Raw genomic sequence first — 22,799 nt, 5'->3', positions numbered from 1 at the left:
TAAAAAAGACAAGATATAACAAGTGTTAGTGAGGATGTGCTAACCCTCAATATAAATTGGTGCAGCCACTATGGAAAGCAGTATGGAGGTTCCCCAAAACATTAAAAATAGAACTGCCATATGATCCAGCAATTCCATTGCTGGGTATTTACAGAAGAAAACAAAAACACTAATTTGAAAAGATATATGTACCCCTATGTTCATTTCAGCATTATTTACAATAGCCACAATATGGAAGCAACCTAAGTGTCTACTGATAGATGAATGGATAAAGATGCGGTATATACATGTATATGGAATATTATTCAGCCACAAAAAATGAAATCTTGCCATGTGTGACATGGATGGATCTAGAGGGTATTATGTTAACTGAAATAAGTCAGATGGAGAAAGACAGATACTACATGACTTCACTTATATGTGGAATCTAAAAAACAAAACAGACAACAAAACAGAAACAGAGCCATAGATACAGACAGCAAATGGGTGGCTGCCAAAGGGGAGGTGGGGGTGCAAAACCGGTGAAGAGGGTTAAGAGGTACAAGCCCCTCTTACAACGTAAATAAGCCCCAGGCATGTAACAAACAGCAAAAGGGATACAGTAGATGATACTGTAATATTGGTATGGAGACAGATGGTTAGCAGAATTATCTTGGTGAGCATTTCATAACGTATGCAAATGTCAAATCACTATGTAGTACACCTGAAGTTAACATAATACTGTACGTCAACTAAATTTCAATAAAAGAAAAATGATGAAAAAAGGTCATGCATTAAATTAAAAAAGACTTTCTGAGACCTTTAAGGATGATTTGGGTATGTTGCTCTGTACTATACCATTGATAATAAGTACAGAAATAATCACATTTACTATTTATAGTTTGCTGTATGCAAACTTGCTGTACGCAAGGTGCTTTATGCACATTATCTCATTTAATCCTCATAACAAGTCTACCAGGCAGGCCCTGTTATTATCTGCATTTTGCAGGTGAAGAAACGAAGGCTTACTTAGCCAATGCCATACAGAAATTAAAAGGCAAAACACCTACACACAAACCCAAGTGTGTCAGTTTCTCAAGCACATGCAAGCTTTTAATTACTACCCTCTAATGCCTCTGATATTTCATAGTTCTAAGTTTTAATACCATAAATATTTTCATTATTGACTTGATCTTCTTTATCAATCATTCAGATTTATGAATAATAAAAATATTATACCTGGTAAAGTAGGCATTACTTATACAGCCAGTGAAATTAGCATACTGGGGACTGATGGGTGAGCCACCAAAGTAGAACTTCTTTTCACCTGCTTGTGTCTGTTCCACTTTTCCTTTGGTAGGGTTCTTACTCCCAAGTCTGCTTTTATCTACTATCAATTCATACCTGTAAGGAAAAAGCTTCTTTAAGCACTACACAGCTAACATTTTACCTCGAGTTCCATTCTAGGTTGCAGGTTTTCTCATGGAATTGAAATGGAACATTTGGTTAGTGACAAGATAACAAGTTGCCAGACTCTTCATGAGACTCAGGATAAAATGGTTGACTATGTCTATATGCAGAAAAGACTCTCCAAACCATGACTAGAATTTAAACCCATAGAAGCAAGTTCAGATGACTAGTCATTGGCAACTTTTTTTTTTTTTTTTTTTTTTTTGGTGTGGAAGAATCAGAACATAAATCATGGTGATCATTTAATCACATTTGTGGGAAACTATTTTCATTGTAAAGCACATTGATAGTGATTGGAAATGGTGTCTTGAAAAGACCTTTTAATGTGTTTTATAATGGGAGGGCTCCATAGAAGTGGACATAGAATAGCAGCAGTCTACAACAGAAATTTCCTTCTTTTTCCAGAAAGACTTTCTTTTTATGAAAAAGAAACTCAGTATTACATATTTTAAAGATAAAGTTAGACTTTTTAAAGTCTGGCCGTAAATGCAACATTCTCAATTGTTTAATTAAAACCTAATGAAACCAATTGTTTGCTGAGCTCCTTCTATGTGCAAAACACTGCACTCCATTTAGTAAGTGCTATGTGCAGGTACTCCCCTCAAGGAGATTATAGCTTATGGTTTCACTGGGAAAAAAACTTTACATACCTGTTAGTTAATTTTATAGTGATTTATTTGGCATGTCTTAAAAATTAATATCAATTTTTAAAAAGAAGGTAAGTTGTTCCTTCTATCATTTTTTTAAATACTATAAAAGTAATAATATAGCCTATTATTCACAGTGGTCACTGGGCGGAATCATGCCCTACAGATAAAGCCACCTGGTGGAAAGAAAATGAAGTGAGGAGCTAGCTGTACCTTGCGGGGGAGACAGAGGTGATGATGAAGTGGGACAGCCCGTCATTATACTGCTTATCTGCCGACTGCACCTTGATTCCCTTTACATCCATGATCACAGTGCCATTATCCAATGAAATGGAGAACACGTCTGACTGAAATGCAAGCACAGGTTTTTTAACGAGGGAGGCCAGGTATCCAAAAGATGGACACGTTTTCAACACTTACTTAATGGGATTGCTTCAAGGAACACCCATCGTGTGGGAAGTTTGCTTGAAAAATAATTTCTATGAACAACAACAACAAAATACTCTATTGCTTGTATTGGTGTTACCTATAAAATCAGATACATTTCAATGGAGAGAGGAACTTCCTGTATTTTGAACTGAAAATTTCAGGTGATTTTGTCATGCTAAGTAGTTGTCATCCCAGCATCAGTTACTTTCTTAACTCAGGCATTTCTATTCTGTCATCAGTCTCACTTTTGAAAAGGCAATATTTGAATTTCCTTGGGGATGTAGCTAGATGACCAGGCAAGGGTTAATTTGCTAATGTGGCTTTTTAAAATGTTTCACTTTTCATCTACAGAGGCAGAAAAATTTAAAAATAGCAGAAGTTAACATCTTTTTCTGAATTTGCTTGTCTTAAAATATTGGCAAAATGATAATCTTCCTTCTCTTCCCTTATGTGGGCGTCAACCTCTACAGTTAGCCCTCAACATAACTACTTTTTGTGGACAAAAGGTATTATTTAACTAACCATGGTAATCTGAGGCAGGTTTGAGGCAGAGGTCCTACAAAGTGTTTTGGGTAAATCCTCACAGATGCTACTGATTTAAATTGGATATAAATGTGACAGATACAAGGTAATAAGAATGAAAAGTAAAAGCTGCTTTTATAAATCATATTATGACTTGGTCCATCAGTGTATATATATTGGTGATGACCTTTTCAGAGATAAATCAGTTAGATCTTAAGGTCACCAAACTTTTACAAACCTTATTTTATTCTTGACACAGTATATCTTTATAAGCTGAGCTACAGTGTTCTATAGCAAATTCAAGAACTATTTCACAAACTGAATCACACATGAGTTTGTATATATACACAGAGGTTCTTAACATTTTTTGTGCTATGCACTCTTTTGGCAGTTTGGTGATACATATGGACCCCTTCATAAAATATTTTAAAAATCACTGAACAAAATATGTAGGAATACAAAGGAAACCAATTACATTGGAATACAGTTTCAAAATATTGAAACAATAAATATGTGATATAGTTATATATGTACTTCTACATTAAGGCACTAAATAATAAAATCTGTTAGCAGATCTAATAACTACTGCAATTTAGAAGTAGCAATGAGCAAAAATGATATTTTGAGATACCCGTGACAACTATAATGTGCAATGAAAAATGCCTGTGATTTCTATTAATGACAAAGTCACAGGTACTGCTAATATTACTGTGGTTTGTTGCCAACATTCACAATTGAAGAAAATGCTAAATTTTAGTTAGAGAAAATAAAGTTGTAATTTTTTCTCACCTAGTTCACAGACCCACTGAATTCTTTCCATGAACCCCTGAGAGGTGGGTCTATGAAGCCCAGGTTAAAAACTCCTCATATACAATATATATAATATTTTACAAAGTGTCTGAAATGAGACATTTGTGTGTGTACACGAGTCAAAATTAATCTGAATTGAAAATCACTTTTAATGTGCTTAAAAGTATTTTTAATAGACAAAACAATTACCACAAAGAAGCTTCCACAGGGAAAAACAAACACTTACCCCTGAAGCATAATAGAATAGTAACCCATTTGGCTGTAATGTTCGGAAATTAAAACCTCCCTCAAAGCCATCGAAAAAAGATATTTTCTGAATTGAAGCAATGAAACTCTGTCCATTGAAATATGCTCTGCGAGATATCTGTGTGCCAAAGAAAGTAGGAATACAATGTTGGTGATAATTATCAAATGCTTAAAATGTCCATTTCTTACATACCAAAGGCCTTATCTGCTAGCTCCTACGTTAATAGTCATGTTTTAATTTCTGGTTTATACTGGAATTCAGGCATGCTAGCCTTCCTTCTGTATGCCTCTAAAAGGTGGGGTTTCAGCTTCCCTACTTCCTCCACCATGAGTGAGTGAAGATGCTCACGCAGCCTCTATGGGCTTTGGAAGCCCCAACCATTGAAAAGTGAAGCAACTGGACAAGTCACAGAGGATCCCCACAAGCCTTTTTAGCTTAATGATTCTTCTTTCCACTGGTGGCAGAAAAGAGCCCAAGGTGTACACAGGATCACAGAGAAAAAAGCTTTTTCAGCTTTTAAGAGCAGTTAAGTTTCTTGTCTATTTATTAAAAACCTTTTGATCGTGTACTTACAAGAGAGTCTTCTGGGCATCCATAACCAACTCCCAGGGTTTCTGTCTGTTCTAATAAATTGAAATCTTTCTTTTGGAACTGGAAACCCTTCATGCATCCTCTGAAATTGATATCCAGGGGAAGGTGTACTCTTAGGGTCCTGGAAAAGAAAATTAGTCTTTACTGACACAGCCATGATGATGATGGTGGTGGTGGTGATGATGATGTTACCCTACATATGTGGGATATAAAAATTTGATTTTATTTATAGTTATTTTTAATAGTTTTAGAATTATTCATATTCTCATGCCTTCTTTCATAAGCACATAGTAATGTCTAATCTTTGCATACAGAACAGCTTTATTCTGCACGAAGCCAATTTGTTTACTTCTTTATAGTTTTCAAGATCCTTTAACTTACATTAGCTCATTTTATCTGTATAACAACTCAGTGATATAGATGGTGATGCTATTATTTCCCTTTTACAGATGATTAATAGGTTGAACCATAATGAACTGACATATGTATGGGTCAAAAATTGGCAGTTTCACATGGTTTACCTATAAAGTGAAACTGAGAAATATTAAGGAATTTTTTTTAATGTCACAAGTGGTAAGTTAGGATTTGAACCCGGGTCTTCAGTCTTCCACTAATCCACTTGGGTCATGAACTCATTTACTTGTCCTTAATGTATCTGCAACACACTAATCAACTAAAGCTAGAGAAGTTTTTAGTGAACGTTGGGCCTCTGGAGCAATAGGAAAGTGAGAAATCCTTTATCTTTAAGATCAAGGATGGCACTTTGCTCAAAACTGTAATCCTAGCACCCATCATTATGGCTAATAGATAGGAAGTGCCCAAGAACATATTATTGGATATTGTATGAATATGAAGTTAATTTTGAGCAAGCTACAATGACTTCCATGTATTTTAGGTGATCACTGGCCAAATTAAGGGGTAACAGTCCCACTGTACTCTGCTCTGACAAGATCATACCTGCATGACCATGCTAATTGACAGACTGAGGTGCACATACAGCAACCATAATGGTTAAAGATCCCATGTGGCATGGCTGAAGGAACTGAAGAGGATATTTAGTTTGGAAAGGAAGCTTATGGTTGGGGCCTCATCGCAGAACAATTAGAATTTCTGGAGAATGGTCCTGGGTAATGATGTTTATAAAAGTTCTCTAGGTTATTCTAATGAGAACCAGGGTTGAGAGTGACTGGACTGGAATATCCTAAAGTTGTCTCTCAGTTTTAAGAGTCTCTGATGCTATGAACCGATTGTAATAAGAGACAGCTGAATTTTTGAATATATTAGAGTAATGTTTCATTATACTTAATACACAACCCCCACAGGCTTAAAATTTTTGTTTACCCTAAGATGCTATTTGAGAGTTCAAATAAGTCTAAATTAATACTAAAACAAAAGTAAATGAGCACAACGCTTCTTTGTTTTCACATAATACACATGCTCCACCTTTCCTCTTGCGGATAAGAAATACTGCATTAGACGATGTTCTAAGAGTAAAAAATAATTAAAGAAATCTGTAGATCACATCTACTAGATGACAGTTTAAGGGGGTCATGAGGACTAGCTGCACAGGGCCCACGGGTGAGTGACTGTGTGTGTGCTCCTGTAAATGTGTACAGAAGTAGTAGGTGGGAATGCTCCAACATTTACTACACCTCTCCTGGATGTTGAAGCCTCAGCCCAGTGCTTCGTTAGGAACAAGCAGCTTAACAACAACAAAAAAGCTTACCTTGATTCTAAGATTTCTGGGGGAGCTCCTCCAATGTATATGTCTGTAAAAGGTACTTTCATCTTTTCATTGTCCATGCTCTTGACATGTCGCCTGTCAACTACCAAAATCATTTTCTTATCATTGTGGTAAATGATTGAGATCTGGGAGAAATAATGCATAGTAAGTTTATCACTGCTTAACAATCACCTTTTTGAAGACTGCTATATATTTTAATTATTCTGGTTGTAAGAGCTGGGCCTCCATGGTCTTATGCTTGTTTGTTCACAAAGCGGGGAATAGATCTTCCTTTCTTACTCACAGACATGAAAACTCTTACTTACATAACCAGAAGTTCGTATTTGCTGGAGAAGGGTTTCCATGTGGAGACAGAGCTAGCCCAAGAAAAATTTTGCTATGAGACCAACTGTTTTATTTTGCCCCTTTGAGGGGATTCAGGAAAAAAATTATAAACAGTTACCTTCTGGACCCTGGACTGAATGCTGCCAGGTGTCATTTTTTGGTGGTGTAGTGAGATGCTTTAATGAATGTGGGAAAATGCCAGTCAGAGAAATAGTTAAACTATTCTTTTATTGCAAACCATCCTCGTGAAGGCTATGGACTTTGAACTGAAAAGAGAAATATAGCTTCTACTCTCTGCATTTCAGTTCAACTTAAAAGATACTATGCCTTTTATATATTTTATTAAAGTGTAGATTTAAAGTAGTTGTTAGTGAAAATAGATGAAATATATTATCACTATACTTCACATCTGTTTCAGGACTAAAGAGCAGTCTTTGTGGGTTTTCTTTATAAGAAAATCTGTGTTAGTATTTTCTAAGTTTTGGATAAATGGTTTAAAAGGAAATTATTTACTTATATCTACTCTTTTTACATTTAATGGGACTCAAGGAAAAAGCAAAAAAATGGCGGTGTATCTACACTCTCATTTTCAACAAATGTATAGAAGTGCCATCGTAATCAAGAGATAGAGTATTAATGGGAGTCTTTTGATCAATGAAGCAATTAAAATGAATCTTCACTGACTCTTTTATTAGAAACTCCAATGTGGGACTTCCCTTGTAGCGCAGTGGTTAAGAATCCGCCTGCCAATGCAGGGGACATGGGTTTGATCCCTGGTCTGGGAAGATTCCACATGCCGCAGAGCTACTAAGCCCATGTGCCACAACTACTGAGCCTGCGTGCTACAACTACTGAAGCCCATGTGCATAGAGCCTGTGCTCTGCAACAAGAGAAGCCACCGCAATGAGAAGTCTGCACACTGCAATGAAGAGTAGCCCCCACTCATGGCAACCAGAGAAAGCCTGTGCACAGCAAAGAAGACCCAACGCAGCCAAGAATAAATAAATAAATAAATAAATAAATAAATAAATTAAAAAAAAACAACTCCAATATGATAAAATATCCATTCTTTTAAAGCAAATGTTGTCCTGGAGTTGAGTAGGTGAGGGCCTTTCACTTGGTTTTTATATGTGAAGGTGTTCAGTTTAATAACTTTCTCACCTATCTCATTTGACCATCTGATTAGATCAGTAGATCTAAATACAAATAAAACAAAACAAAATACTCAAACTGCAACGATCAGTACCTCATGGTATTTTGCATCATTGATTTGAGCTTTCTTCATTGTGTCTTCAAGATGCACAGGGCCGTTGCTAAACCCAAAGTCATAGGACACATGTAGGTAACCATTGCGCATTTCCAGGCTGAAAAACATACTCTGTGGAGAAGAAAAAAAGTTATAAGACGTGGGCATCTGCTATTATGAAAGAGAAGGTTTAGCTGAATTTGAGAAATAACACTGTATTCTTTATTATTGAAACTGTTTGAAGACTAAAGAAGTCTCATGATATTCTTATTATGAAATAAAAATCACAACTACATCCATATCAGCAGTTATGTCTCATTTATACACCAAAATTTTAATATTTATCTACAATTTAAAACAACTATCTTCTATTGTTTTTCATTTACTTTGTGAATTAATGAAACTTTAAATTTACCTTATTGACCTTTAACAATCTTGAAAACAAGAGTATTATAGACCATATGTATTCAACTGCCCTTTTTTAAGGCAATATTTCAAAGTTATAACAGGCCAATAGATGTGATTACATTTCATTTTAAGAGCAAAACTGGTAACACTGAAAAAGAATTCCAAGGTATGCTGAAAAGAATCTTAGAAAATTATCAGCAAATATGGACCTAAGAAAAAGAAGGCCATTCCTGTGTTATTTTGAAACACTGGAGTTACGTAGATAAATACGGAATTATTATGCACTTGGACCATGTGATATTCAAGAACCAAAGTAATTCTGTAACACTCAAGTAATTTACTGGTCAGACTTGCTTGTTTTAGAAGACAGTTCATAGACACAAGAATTCAATGGATTTTCGGGACTTCCCTGGTGGTCCGGTGGTTAAGACTCTGCACTTCCAATGCAGGAGGTGCGGGTTTGATACCTGGTCGGGGAGCTAAGATCCCACATGCCTGTCAGCCAAAAAACCAAAACATAAAAACAGAAGCAATATTGTAACAAACTGAATAAAGACTGAAAAAAAAAAATGGTCCACATCAAAAAAAAAAAAGAATTCAATGGATTTGAAAGTATTATGGAAAGTCCCTATTTCACAGAAAGTGATCTTTCGGACACAATTTATATACTCTTGAGAATGTGGAACAAAATCCACTGAGGGATAGAAAGAAAATATTTCAACTTCTATTTATACTCATTTTAAAACTCTAAAATAGAGAAAGAAGCTAACTTTTAATACTTAATACGTGGATTGACTCTGGGCCTCCATTTTGTCCTTTGGATGAATTTTCACGGGATTTAGATTCACACAGTATGTGAGGCTTTGAGAATGAAGTTCCACACTTGAAGGCGGGCCATGACCCCCCCACCCATTTCTTTGTGTTTAGCCTATTGCAATTATTGACGTTTATGTGTGCCTGGTTACATGGATTCATGAGTGAGGTCACTTAATAATAGAATATTTACAGTAATTTTCTACTGAGATACAGTGATGTGAAAATATTTTGAGGCACGTAGATGTTTGCAGATTATTTCCTGTAAATTACTAAAAATGCTGTTAAGTTTCAAGAGGGTTACACATTTTCCTTATAAAATGAATTATTCTAAATTTATTGACCTTTATTTGTGATGACAAACGTCTTAGTAGTATAAGACCTACTAGCTACTAAAAAAAACATACTTGATCTGTAATTTCAAGGTAGGGGCATTATAACAATGGATGAGAAACTATTTTGGCAGGGAAGAAAGTTGTACTCTGGAGAGATGGGTCTCTTTAAAAAAAAAAAAAATTTATTTATTTATTTATTTATTTATTTATGGCTGGGTTGGGTCTTGGTTGCTGCACGCGGGCTTTCTCTAGTTGCGGCGAGCGGGGGCTACTCTGTGGTGGCTTCTCTTGTTGTGGAGTACGGGCTCTAGGCTTCAGCAGTTGTGGCACACGGGCTCAGTAGTTGTGGCTTGCGGGCTCTAGAGCACAGGCTCAGTAGTTGTAATGCATGGGCTTAGCTGCTCCGTGGCATGTGGGATCTTGCCGGACCAGGGCTCGAACCCATGTCCCCTGCATTGGCAGGCAGATTCTTAACCACTGTGCCACCAGGGAAGCCCTGGGGAGATGGTTTTTAAAAAATGCATATGGAACTTTTTCTATTGGTAAGTAAATTTGTTGATGAAAAGAATGTAAGTATACTACCATAAAAACTCTCATATCTGCACTATTAAAACATTTCTGGAAAGAAATTTCTAACCTGTTCAAAAGTCTTTCAAATGAAGATTTTTAATGGTCTTGAATTCCTTTGTTAAAGTTTACAAAATGATACGATATCTGATTACCTTGCAAGAACTGACATCAGGAAAGATGAAAACGTGCCAGCTGAATTTCAAAGACAACTTTTGCCAATTGGTGAATGAGACTGAATAACCGTACCATGATTTAGTAAGCACAGCCAATCATATATTTCCTACATTTTTATTTATATGAGGTATCTTGTCTAGTTATGATAGCCAATAAAACTTAGTATTGAAATAAGCTGGACTCAGGACAAAACTTGTATCACAAAGCGTTTAATGAGACTTTCAAAAATACTTAAGCATGTTTAATTACACTGTTCTCACTAACACTGCCATTAATAATTTTTGTATCATTAGCAAAATAAAATTAATTTTATTTTACTTCATCTTTATTTTAAAATTGTATTTATTTTTATTCAGTATTTATATAAATTTTTTCCTAGTTTTGAATATTATATTCATATGTAGTATATGTATATCATTAATAAAGAGATGTATGTGTGTGTGTGTGTATATATATATATAAATATATATATACACACACGCACACACACACATATATATTAAGCATGCAAACTTCTTTTTAACTGATTAGGGCATATGATTTAAAAAGTCAGTGCTAAATTTCTGTAGACACATGCTCGCCTAGATCTTGGTGCTAATTTTCCTTAAAGTTCCCTTAGTTTATTAAAGGGGTTATATTTAATATACATCCAAAAATGTACTGCAGGGAAATGCATCTCATGGCTGCTTTTACTTACTGCTGACATCATTTCCCTGAAGGAAAAAAACCCAATTTTGCTTCCTAAGCTAAAACTTCAGTTTGATGGCATGACACACTCAACCTGGGAAGGTTCCTAGAAACATGCATGGCAGAAAGTAAAGGCAATAAGGGAGAAGATGTAGGATTTTTATTTTTACTCACTCCATTGACCATCAGGAGCACAAGGCCGTTGTCAGCTGGTGTTCTAACTTCTATGTCAAAGCGAGTCACCTGACCGAATTTCCCTCTCCTTGTGATATCCCTCACCACGGCATAACTAGAACCATCGAAGAAATAGCTGGCAGCCCGACTCTGAGTAAAGGCCAGTTTATCTCTGAAATAAAAATACAAGGATCATATGAATATGACAGCTTCTGTTATGCTTTTCAAGTGAGGCCCTTTTAACACATTCTCACGACATTTTTCATGGGCCTTAATAGCATTTAAATGAAGTCCTGACGTCTGCATCGGAGACACAAAGAAGCATTTAAACAAATTGTTTGTAATGGATTTTTTTTTCTCTACCCTATATGCTAAGATAACAGAAGGTTCTAGTGAGACCCCAGTCTCTGGAATCTGAAACCAAAGCTCCAAACAAGTAGTTTAACACTTTTAATAATAGTGCATGCTCATTATAGAGAAGAACTGAAAAGTTGCGCGCAGGCATGACTATTATGCAGTTTCAAAACTGGTTTCCCCCAAGAAAAGACTGAAAACCTGAATATTTACCCACACTTGTCTCATCTGCAGCTCTTGCATGGCTATCAATTTTTTAGTACTCTTAACACTTTCTTACCTGGCACAGGGCACTGATTTGGAGGGATCCATATTATAGATGTGCTTAAAGTTGTACAAGCTGATCACATCGTTGTTCAAAGTGGCCAATTCCAGGCAGCCAACGAAGCCAGGCAGGTTTAAGCTGGCAGGGAGCTGTGAAACAAGGTGAAGTCAACTGTGCCATGACCACATCTCATCCAGTCCACACAGATCAGGCAGTGAGACAACAGTAGGTCAAGGGGACCTTCCCACTGATAGAAATATCTTTCTAGACCTGAGTTTGTGTCTATTCTATGCTAAACCATTTAGAATAACAATGATTTTTCAGTTGTCCATATCTTAGAGAGGGTGGGGTTTATTGAGCATATACTATGTGCCAGTCACACACCTGACTGTGGATTCATGACCAAAGTCAATCCTTACACCAGCTCTGTGAGGTAGGTATTCCTGTCCTCACATAAAGAGAGGGAAAGTAATTCTCAGAGCGGTTCAATAATGTGCCTCTCACTAGTGAGTAACAGTTCTGCAACTGAAATCCTAGATCAACTCCCTGTCTTCCTGGGCCTTTCCTGTATCTGTCCTTCAACAGGTCTCATCTCCCCTCCTAGACCCCACCCCTCCCTCATCCTAGGTATTTCATTTCATGCCTGTATATTAGCTGAGAAAACTGAGTTTTTGAAACTGTCGTCTGTGAACCTGAAGACTAGCTATAAACCCACAAGGTACAGACATTCCTGCAGTAGGTGGGGGTAATTAATTACATATGCATGTATCAGAATGAAATAAATTGATATTCAAGTGTTAGATATAGCTTGAAAGTATTTGACACTATGAAAATATGGGTAGCACAGACCAGATTTAAGCAGCAGATTTATAGATCCTAATTCAGAATTCGACCACCCACTGAGCTAAACTCTTTTTTTTAAGATATTAAAGTTTCCATCCAAGCCCCGAATCACTGTAGGCTTTATGGACTTCTAAAAACAATTACTATAGATTTGCAATAAGTCAAAGTATAGCTGGATAGCTCACCTTGAAGTTTGAAGGCACGCCACCAACATAAAACACAGTGTCCTCAGGATCCAGATCCAACAAGGAGTCATCTCCCGCAAATTCCCCCTTTTTAATAAACTTTTCCTCTGCGGTGCTACTTAGACTTGGGACTGTTAAAAACACCTTTCCGTGTTTTCCTACCCTGTTCAGATAAAGAATTTTCACTCTTTATTAGCCAGATAATTTGTAGAAAATATGTTTTTTTTTAAATGTCAAAATGTGAATGTCCCTTCATCACAGAATTGGTGATTTGATTTTGTCACTTTCATAAGCATTTATAGAATGTCGACAATCAAAGGGAAGGGGAAAAGAGACATTCCATCTTGGAATCAATTCATGGATTGGCCAGATTAAAAAAAATCTAATAATCAGATTGCTCTTTAGAAGTGATGACTATTCTTTCTAATTTTTTGTTTCCCACTAAGGTATTTGTGAAGGAATACAGGAATAATGGAAGAAAGAGGAGCAACATCCACAGAAAGACTGTGTGTGTGTGTGTGTGTGTGTGTGTGTGTGTGTGTGTGTGTGTGTGTGTGCGCGCGCGCGTGAGTGCATTCAATAGATTTTTTATGAAATTTGCAGATGAGCCCTGTGTCACGGATTCACTTTACCTTTCAATCTTGACAATGCTGAAGTAAGCAGGCCAGGAACTGACAGGCTTGGAGTCCAGGGGAATCTCGACATCCTTAGTTCCCAAATTATAAACGTACACCAGGTTATCATTTTTGATTGCAAGACCCATGTACTCTTTTTTGGCCTGAAATGTCAAGAAGTCTCTTAAATAAACTCCATATGAATGAATATCATCTTTCGTTCTCATTTCTTTAAAGGACAATTAGCAATCCAGACGCTTGGCTGTATATAAGGCATGTCTGGCTTGAATTATTACCAAAGTGCCTGTTACACTGGGCAGCGCCTCATCCTTTGCAGCCTCCCCGTGGCATCAGTGTGCTGCCCCTCCCCCCGATCCCTCCATGCCTGTACAAATATACCTTGGGCAGGAAGGCAAGCAACTGCGGGCTTGTGGACATTTGATGGCTGCCAGGAGTGTGCTAACCTTGTTTGGTTAATCAGGGGATATAATGCAGCCTGGCAATACCGATTGCTATGCACCTTCAAAGCAGGGTTCAGCATGAAACATAATCGGCCTCTGTACTCTGGATGTCTTTGAAACGCTGCATTCAGACTCCTCAGAGTTAGCAGTGTGAGGCCGGTATGAAGAAACCACAGAAATATCCCACACAGAGAAGGAATTACTTTTCCTAAAGTCACTGCTTTAGTCTTGGCCTGAAAATGGTCTATACCTTTTGAGGTGCTAGAATGGAAATTTTGTTTATTTGCACAGGTAGCTTTGTTTTAAGGCAAGAGAAAAAGCACTTATCTTTCCTTTCAACATTATTCCATCATTTACAACCACATGCTCTTACGTTTTTGCTTCCGAGGTATAGGACGAACTGATCTGCAGTCCCACCCAGCTCTGCTTGCTTCACAGGAGGAGGCTTCATGTACAGGCTCAGGGATGTAAAGGTCTTTAAGTCATCCATTCTGGCTTTGGGATGCACTTCGACTGCCAACTGACCATCAAACATCATGGAGACTTGGATCTGGAGTTACAAAATTATTCCATTAAAAGTACCCCGCAGAAATGGGCATAGTGCTTTCCCATGGTTCTCAATGGGCTTCCCTCATTCCTTATGAGGTCTCTGAGCTTTACCCATGACCTCCAAGCCTTTGTTTACTTATGTCCTCAACTTGTCGGAGAAAGGATTTAAGGAAGATAATATAGTTTAAATTTAAAGTGAGGTGAAAGAAAGCAGAACAAAAAGGTGACAAAGTAGGTCTAAGAATGAGGATAAATATGCATTCCACAATGAACTACATATTTGGTTAAGGTGAACTAAACAGCTTGAAGGGATACTTGGTCAGTTATACAATTCACAAGGCCCATAAAATTAACAACTAATTGATCAGGAGAATAATAACTAATCTTGGGTACTAACATAGCTAGGACCTTTCCCCTAGGGTCTTCAAAAGAGGAGCATGGGGTGAGGCTGTGAGCAATATCCTTGACCATGTCTGGACAGTTGGGAGGGGTCTAGAGGCCAGCTTTGAAGTCTTAGATGGGGTCTTAAAACCTGGCTCTGCCACTTAGTAGCTATGGAACCATGAGCAAATCACTTAACCTGTAGTTTCCTCATCTGTAAAATGAAGACAATAAATTTGTTATGAGAATGAAACAAGATGATAACTATAAAGTGTTTTCCAGTGCCTGGCTTTATCATTATAATAACTGTAGTGATGAGTTCATTAAGATGTTTCTTATAATGATCCTTAGAAAGGCATCACAACAAAGCAGGATTTAGTAAATACATTTCTAAGAGGCCCAATATAACGTGCTGAACTGGTCTGATTTGAGGTGATATTCAGAGTATTAATAAGTAGATGGACTGTGTATATTCATGTCATTTATGCAAATATTTATGAATAAGTAGATGTATTACATAATTGGCTAATATTAATTTGGTCAATACTGATGGTCAGTGAGTTCAAGATTATATTTCCAAGTGCCTAGAGTGCAGCTGTCCTATGTTGCCAGTTGAGTAAAGGACAATAAATCTTAATGAACAATCAAGCAGTGTATGGGATTAAAGTTCCTTTGTAAAAACTGAGAGTTTGAAAAAGATGTATATATGCATAGAAAGCATCTCCCTTTGGGGAGCTGTGTGGGCCCCAAAGGCATTGCTAAGACTCTCTTCAGAAAATGATTTCAGGTGATTAAGGCCCCCAAATTCTACCCCATAGAAATAAAACTACCAGAAGGCATTCACAGAAACCTAGTATTGGAAATGCCATTTCCTGACAATAAATCTTTTTTGAAATGTTCTTCAAGGTATCTAAAAAAGGTGATTTGTGGTGTGGGAACAACTATCATATATCATTTAAAAGTTGGGTATATTTACCAATAATAATTTCCTTCATTACAAAATAGTTGATTTCCAGTTCTTAATTCTGTCAGTAATTAGGACCAACAGTCTGTTCAGGCTGACTCTCAATTGAAAAAATAAAACCATATAATTTGGTTGTAAAAAATAATGCTGGTCTATAAATTAATAAAAAACAAATTAGAAAGGGGGCCAAGAACAAGCCACGTTTTGCCACACTGAAAATGTTAATTGCTGTGTCAGGATATTTCCCATCAATGCCGGCACTAGTTATGGTGTTGTGTTGCTTCTGTATAGCATCTCAGGATGGGGTCTTTGTTGAAATTGTTCAGTTTAGCTGCTATGTGTTAAGCCTGTAGAGAGGTCAGTAAAAGCTTCATATCATCTATGTTGCACTAGAGAATTCTTTGAAGAGGTAGATGAGCAAGATTATTCCATATAGTAATTGCACAAAGACAGCTGTTAGGATAATTAATAGTAATAATAATAATAATAAAATTGAGTCTTTTAGTGGGGTTGGCTTTCCTTGATTCCTTTTGCTCTACGAGCTTTGTTGACTAGGTTAAATGTGTGCTTCTTAATCTTGATTACACATTAGAATCACTGAGGAGCTTCAAAAAAATACGGGTTCTGAGCCCTTCCTCTAGAGAACATGAGTATTGCTTTGAGGTTGGGACCAGGAATTGGTTTGGTTTTCAAAGCTCCTCACATGATTCTAATGAACGGATAGAGCTGAGAACTACCAAGTTGGATAATATAGTAGAAAGTTTCCAGCTCTGGAAGCTGCCCAAGGAGCCTGAGCTCAGCCTCACGCTATCATTATCACCGAGTGACTGATAACGACTCCTTTCACTGGTTACCTTGCTGGCAACGCTTCTGGTCTGAGCAATGAGCTCTCGGATCCTCTGGATACTGGCAGAAACGTTGCTTGCAGGCCGCTTCTGCTCTACCGTGCGAAGCTGATCCAGGAGCTGAGGGACAACCTCTGTCAGATTTCCAACTGCAGTTAATAAAAATTAATCACTTGAGTAGATACCTCAGTATTAAGTCTACTTCAGGAATGAGATGAAGAGACAACAAATACATGGTTACTTCTGGTAGAACTATAAGAAATTATTTTTAATTCTGAAAAATTAGTAGCTAAGCCTTTCAAAGCATAATCAGTTCCTATCTTGTGACATTTATAATACATACTGAACTATAAATTGTATGCAGAGCAAGCTGACACATAATGTACACTTCTAAAGGGCAGGGCCCATGACAAATATGCAGATGTTCATTTCACTATATAGCACAAGTTCTGCTTGCATTTCTAATATAACTGATACAACAGGTCAAAAGGAATGCTGGGCAAAAGGAGGTGGCATCTTGTTTTCCAAAATGCCTGTTCACATATCAGAGTGCCACTGCAGTGGTCCCAGCAGAGGCAGAGCTAGATGGAAGAAACAAGGGAGCATCCAGAAAAGTGGCAGTTGTGCCAAGGTGAGGGGCAGCCATGGCTTATGGTCCCAGACAAAGGTGATGGTTGGAGCAGATCTTACTGACTTTTTAGGTTACTTTTTGTTGTGTGGGGAGGGGGGATGTATAACACACACAGAGAAAAGAGCACAAATCATAAGGATACAGCTTGATGAAAGAACCCCAGACACAGAGAATGCCATAACTTTCTCCAAAGTTTCATGGACTGGAGCACTGGCTCTCCATGTGTGGTCCCCAGACCAGCAACATGGAGGCGGGGCTCAGGTGATTCCGACGCACACTAGTGTTTGAGAACCACTGGACTTGAAAATAAACATCTTTGGGCAAACTCCTATCTAAGGGTAGGGCATGGTCACTGAGCATTAGCAGCTGAACAAAAGCAAGCCTCTTCCTGGAGCCAAACTAAGCTCAGATTCAGGAGAATATGTCAGTGAGGACCTAGGAAACTTCTCTTTTCTGTACTTAGGAAACAAGGTGCTTCTCCAGCAAAAGGAACGAAATCAGGTAAATAATAGCTACTATCATTTAGTGTATTTGTTAATACAGCGGTAAACATTTGTTATTTGGATCACTGACCACAATAGCTATGCTATAAGATGGCTATTGTTATAGTATAATAGTCTTCAACATCAGAGGCAATAAAGTATGTTTAAAGCATTACATTAAATGTTGATTATGAAAATGTGTACAAAACAGGGTTTCTCTACCCTCAATTCTCTCAGAGAAAGGGAGCCACTTCAGAGTCTTTATGAAGTCTCATATTATGGTATGCTTTTTCATTTACTTTGTTTTGAACCACAAAATGCTATTTGAGGAAAGCACACAATTAGTGTTAGTTCTAGATGGTTACTGGAATCACTGATGGTACTGCACAAGGAGGAAAAAAAATTAACACCGATTTAGTAAATATTCCTGAGGCAATATCTTTACAAATGTAAACATTGGATATCATGTAGGCAAATTTTTTAAAGATTAAGTTTCAAAAGAAATTGAGTGGTTACACGAAGAGCTCATGAATATATACTTAAAAGATGAGTATAAAAGAGCTATCTTCCTGTTACAGGAATGGATATTGTGCCCTGGGATAAAATTTCTAGCGATGGACAAATCCATACGTGGATTTTAAAAGTTGGTTCTTGATCCAGATGGAAGTGAAGGGAATACGGTCTGCAAAACCATTCTGGAGAACTGGAAGTTCTAATCATGACAAAGACATTGATATTTAGGAGATACGAAAAGATGGAATAAAAATATGAGACTGGAAAAGAATTCTCAAGTAATATGTGATTCTAATATCTATGTATAACTAAATTAATTAGATATCAACATATTTCATCTTCATTACTATATATTTATATTCAAGTTGGCCAACAGACTTTACTTCTTAATGGGAAGCTTAAGTTATATTTGGCCATATTCAGTACTCGTTGGTAATAACCTGCTTTACTCAGGTAAGGAAAAAGCAATGATGTTCAGTAACAGCAGTGCTGTTTAGTAAATTTTTTTCCTAAAAGCAAACCAATATTTTGTTAACATATTTATTCTAACAGGTGATTGCCCTTCTTCCCCAAAGAATCAATCTTACATTGATAAAAACAAGTGCTACCATTATTTCACCTAGAAAAAAATTGACTCAACCAGTCTGTCTGGTGTTTATTTATGGGAAATACATATATTTCCTATGCCCACACACATACATATATATTGATAGATGAACTGAGCAAAAGTTTTTATCCTTTTCTAAGCTAACTTCTACAATATTCCAATCTAAAACTTGAATGAAAAAAATTGCTTCTTAACAAAAGATGTGTAGGGTTTGATGGCCAATTCCTCAGTTGGATGCAAATTGTGAAGTTACTAAGTGATACCTGCGTCTCTGGCAGAGTCCACTGCAGTGTTGTAAGCAGATGAGTCAAAACGTTGAAGATTCTGTGACCAGTTGGTTAGATTGTTAGCCATCGGGGCGGCCGCCTGCTGGACTTCCATTGTGGTCTTGTTAGCTTCCGCGGTGATCAGCTTGGACTGACCCAGGCGCTGCTGAGCGTCACCTTCACACAGAGCACAAGGACGTTTACTTTGCAAAGAAGTAGGACATTTGATGGGGTCATGAATATCCATTTCATCACTGGGATGAGAGACCTCAAATTCAGGCTTTCCAGCCAAACCGAGATCTTTAAATGACTGTTAATTATGGTGTAAGTCAGGTGCACTAGAATATTGCAAATAGTATTAACAAGTGAGCTTGAAAGACCCTAAAGTCTCATTAAAATCATGTCGTTCATTTAAAACATTTCCAAATTAAAGGGAAATTAAAAAAAAAGAGTAGCATTTCTTCAGGTTAGAGACCTGGTGAGGAAGCTATAGAAAATGCACATGAGATACTAACTCATAAAACGCTTATGTCTGAAATTCATTGTAAATATCACTTTCTTCTTTGTGGGACACCTTCTGCCATAAAAATGATGCTCTAGTACAGAAGTAAATTGATAAGGAAAGGTATTTTTGAATAAGAAAAGCAAGTTTCAAAAGAGATCTATAGTGAAATTTTTTTTAAGTTATATACTTAAAATAAAAACAATATAGGTTTACAAGAAAGTGGTTTTTTCCTGGGTAATGAGATTATAAAAGATTTCTCTTCTTTCTCTTTTTTTGTTTATATTTTCTAATTTTTCCATAATGGTCACGTATTATTTCCGTAATAAAAACAATTAAAGATCACTCAGGTGAGGTTGTAGCTTTAATTATTTTTAACTGGAGAAACATTTACTCTGATGGCTGTAGCTTTGAATCCTGGGTCTGCTTCTTTTTGTTGCTGTGCCCTTTGGAGCAAGTTCCCCAACCTTGACAAGCTTCAGGGTTCACATCAGCCTAAAGGCAACAGCAATACTTTCCCACATGAGATAATGTTTGTAAAACACAGCCCAGCGCTTAGCATGTGGTAGCTCTGGTGATGCTGATGACACCCTTCTGGCCAGGGCTTTGGCATCCTGTAGTTCTGTAGCTGAATTTGCTCTGTGTAGTGAAACACCACATCCAGCAGCAATGTGTTAACTTTCACTATGCCGGGAAAGGCACTTAATGCGCCCAATCACATCTTTCTAAGATACCACTGTAGTTCCAGATTAGGCAGCATGAGTGCTCTTGTTTTTCCCTCTGGCTCAGTGGTCTCCCTGCTTGCACCATAAGAACGACATGGCATGTTAACAGAGAGCAGCTGTTTACTGCTGGGGCCAGAAAAACCCAATAACCAAATTAGGGCATATCTGTTAATGAAAAAGGATGTTCACAAGAAAGTAGGTTACCAAATAGTATAAACATCATGCTCTCATTGACATGCATGCGTGCACGCACACACATACACACAGATTGGAGGAAAATGCTCTCAAATTTAATTGTCACCCCTAGGTGATGTGACTACAGCTTTTATTATTTTCCAGGACTTTTGTGTGTATGTGTGTGCGTGTGTGAGTGAGATAAACACAGTTTCTTTTGTCATCAGAAAGCAATATTTATTTATAAAAAGATTAAAAAGCAAAGAATCACCTACTCCTTCCTCAAAGGTTTACCTTAACACTAGTGAACAAACAGATGAGCCTTAAGTTCTCCCTGAGATCCTCACCTCTCTCTGTGGCTTGTAGTCTCTTAATGGCATCATTTAATCTGTTTTTGAGGGCACTCTTCCTTGCTAGGGCTCCACCCACGCGCCTACTGGTGTCAGCCACTGCCTCGTCATTGCCTGTGGAGAAGAAGCCAAAAAAAGTACAAGTAGGGCAAAGATGCCAGGAAAGAAATCTCCACTGCAACAAGGAAAATTCTGGTTTGTACCACGAAGTCATCTGCAATATTCTGAATATGACATAAACATAGAACACCAATTCTGGAAAGCGGCATTTCAACTCAGAGGTAAAGGATTGCAGAAAACTTGTAACACTGCTTGGGAGTGATTTAGGATGTCATAAAGTAACTCATACGGATGTACAGATAATGGCTAACTTTTTTGATTGAAAAATATAGCACTGCTGTGACTAACAACCACGAGCAGCACGATTGATACAGAGCTGAAAAGATCTATCTATACTTATGGTGATAACTGGTTAGATAAGAATAATTATTTTTCTTGATTGTTTTAATACATTTTAATTGATACACAACACACATCTAGAAAAGGGTACACAATTATAAGTGTACAGCTTGATGAGCTTTCACAAACTGAACACAAAATATAACCAGCGCCCAGGTTAAGAAAAGCATTTTTAAAAGCATTATTAGCCTGTTACGGTTTCCTGGGACCTCCATGATTACCCAAAGGTGACCACTATTCTGAATCCTATCTCCGTCCGTTAGTTGTGTCTATTTTAAAGCTTTATTCAAAAGAAATGATAGAGTATTGTAATTTTTTATATCTTTTTGTATCTCTGTCTTAATTTTTGTATAGTTGTAAGTCTTGATATTGGGTAGTTTAAGTCTTCCAGTTTTGTTTTTTTTTTAATTCTTCAAGACTGTGCTGGCTATTCTTGCCTACCCCCATCCACCCCCATTTCCAAAGAAATTCTAAAAGCATCCTGTATATGTATATACAGTTCTGGTACTTTAATTGAGATTATATTGAATCTATAAATTTTGGCAGAAACTGTTATTTTTACAAATTCAAGTCTTCCACTTAATGAACAGTTTTTATTTATTCTTCCCTAGATCTAAATTCTCATTTTGATCTCCATTTATTTAGATCATCTTTTAATTTCTTCAGTAGCATATTATAGTTTTATGTGTAAAGATCTTAGCATCTTTCATCAGATTTATTCCTAGGTAATTTATGTTATTGCAAATGGTGTTATTTTAAAAAAAGTTAATTTCTAATTGTTTTACATAGAATTAAACTGGATATTTACACATTGAATTGATAATGTGGGGAATCCTTGTTTCATTTCCAATCTTAATGGAAAAGCTTTCAATATTTCAGTATGAATATCGGTTTGTTGAATATTATTTTATTATTCTTTATTAGATTATGGAAGTTTCCTTCTATTCCTAGTTTGCTATGAGTTTTTTTAAAACATGAGTGGGTAGCGAGTTTTGTTAAATGATCTTCCTGCATGTAGTGAGATAAGCATATGAATGTTCTCCTATGTTCTGTAAATGTGGTGAATTGCTACTGATGTTTTAAATGTTAAAGTATCATTGAAATCCTGGAATAAACCTAACTTGGTCATGTATTACCATTTCTATGTATGCTAGATTTGATTGGCTAATATCCTGATTAGGAGTTTCACATCTCTGTTTAAGAGAGAATTTGGCTTATATTTTTCCTTGTTTATAACGTCCTTAGGTTTTGATATCTAAGTTTTGTTGGCTTCATAGAAAAAAGAGAGTATTTCCTCCTTTTCTATTTTCTGGAAGAATTTATGTACTAATAGTGTTATTTCTTCTTTAAGTGTTTTGGAGAATTCACTGGTGGAGCCATCTGAGCCTTGAGATTTCTTTGTGGGAGGGCTTAATTACTGATTAGATTTATTATACACATGTATGTACATACAGTTCTA

The 22,799-nt window shown here is 36.8% G+C and overlaps 1 protein-coding gene across 4 annotated transcripts in view; it reads right to left on the bottom strand.

The window, feature by feature from the left end:
• Window positions 1-22,799, bottom strand: part of LAMA4 (laminin subunit alpha 4) — a 147,338-nt gene that overhangs the window by 18,285 nt on the left and 106,254 nt on the right. For all 4 annotated transcript variants that reach the window (XM_068551210.1, XM_068551209.1, XM_068551211.1 and 1 more), the window contains 14 exons: window positions 20,879-20,995; window positions 19,128-19,307; window positions 16,641-16,780; window positions 14,266-14,442; window positions 13,450-13,595; window positions 12,818-12,980; window positions 11,805-11,938; window positions 11,171-11,342; window positions 8,010-8,141; window positions 6,422-6,564; window positions 4,678-4,816; window positions 4,084-4,221; window positions 2,310-2,443; window positions 1,219-1,383 (listed from right to left, as the gene is read on the bottom strand). In XM_068551210.1, coding sequence (XP_068407311.1) covers window positions 1,219-1,383; window positions 2,310-2,443; window positions 4,084-4,221; window positions 4,678-4,816; window positions 6,422-6,564; window positions 8,010-8,141; window positions 11,171-11,342; window positions 11,805-11,938; window positions 12,818-12,980; window positions 13,450-13,595; window positions 14,266-14,442; window positions 16,641-16,780; window positions 19,128-19,307; window positions 20,879-20,995 — 2,080 coding nt within the window. The remainder of the gene's footprint in view (window positions 1-1,218; window positions 1,384-2,309; window positions 2,444-4,083; window positions 4,222-4,677; window positions 4,817-6,421; window positions 6,565-8,009; window positions 8,142-11,170; window positions 11,343-11,804; window positions 11,939-12,817; window positions 12,981-13,449; window positions 13,596-14,265; window positions 14,443-16,640; window positions 16,781-19,127; window positions 19,308-20,878; window positions 20,996-22,799) is intronic.

The sequence above is a fragment of the Eschrichtius robustus genome, chromosome 9 (genome assembly GCF_028021215.1).
Source record: "Eschrichtius robustus isolate mEscRob2 chromosome 9, mEscRob2.pri, whole genome shotgun sequence".
Lineage (NCBI taxonomy): Eukaryota > Metazoa > Chordata > Mammalia > Artiodactyla > Eschrichtiidae > Eschrichtius > Eschrichtius robustus.
The sequence above is the reverse complement of the archived record's forward strand: the minus strand, read 5'-3'. Positions and strand labels throughout refer to the sequence as shown.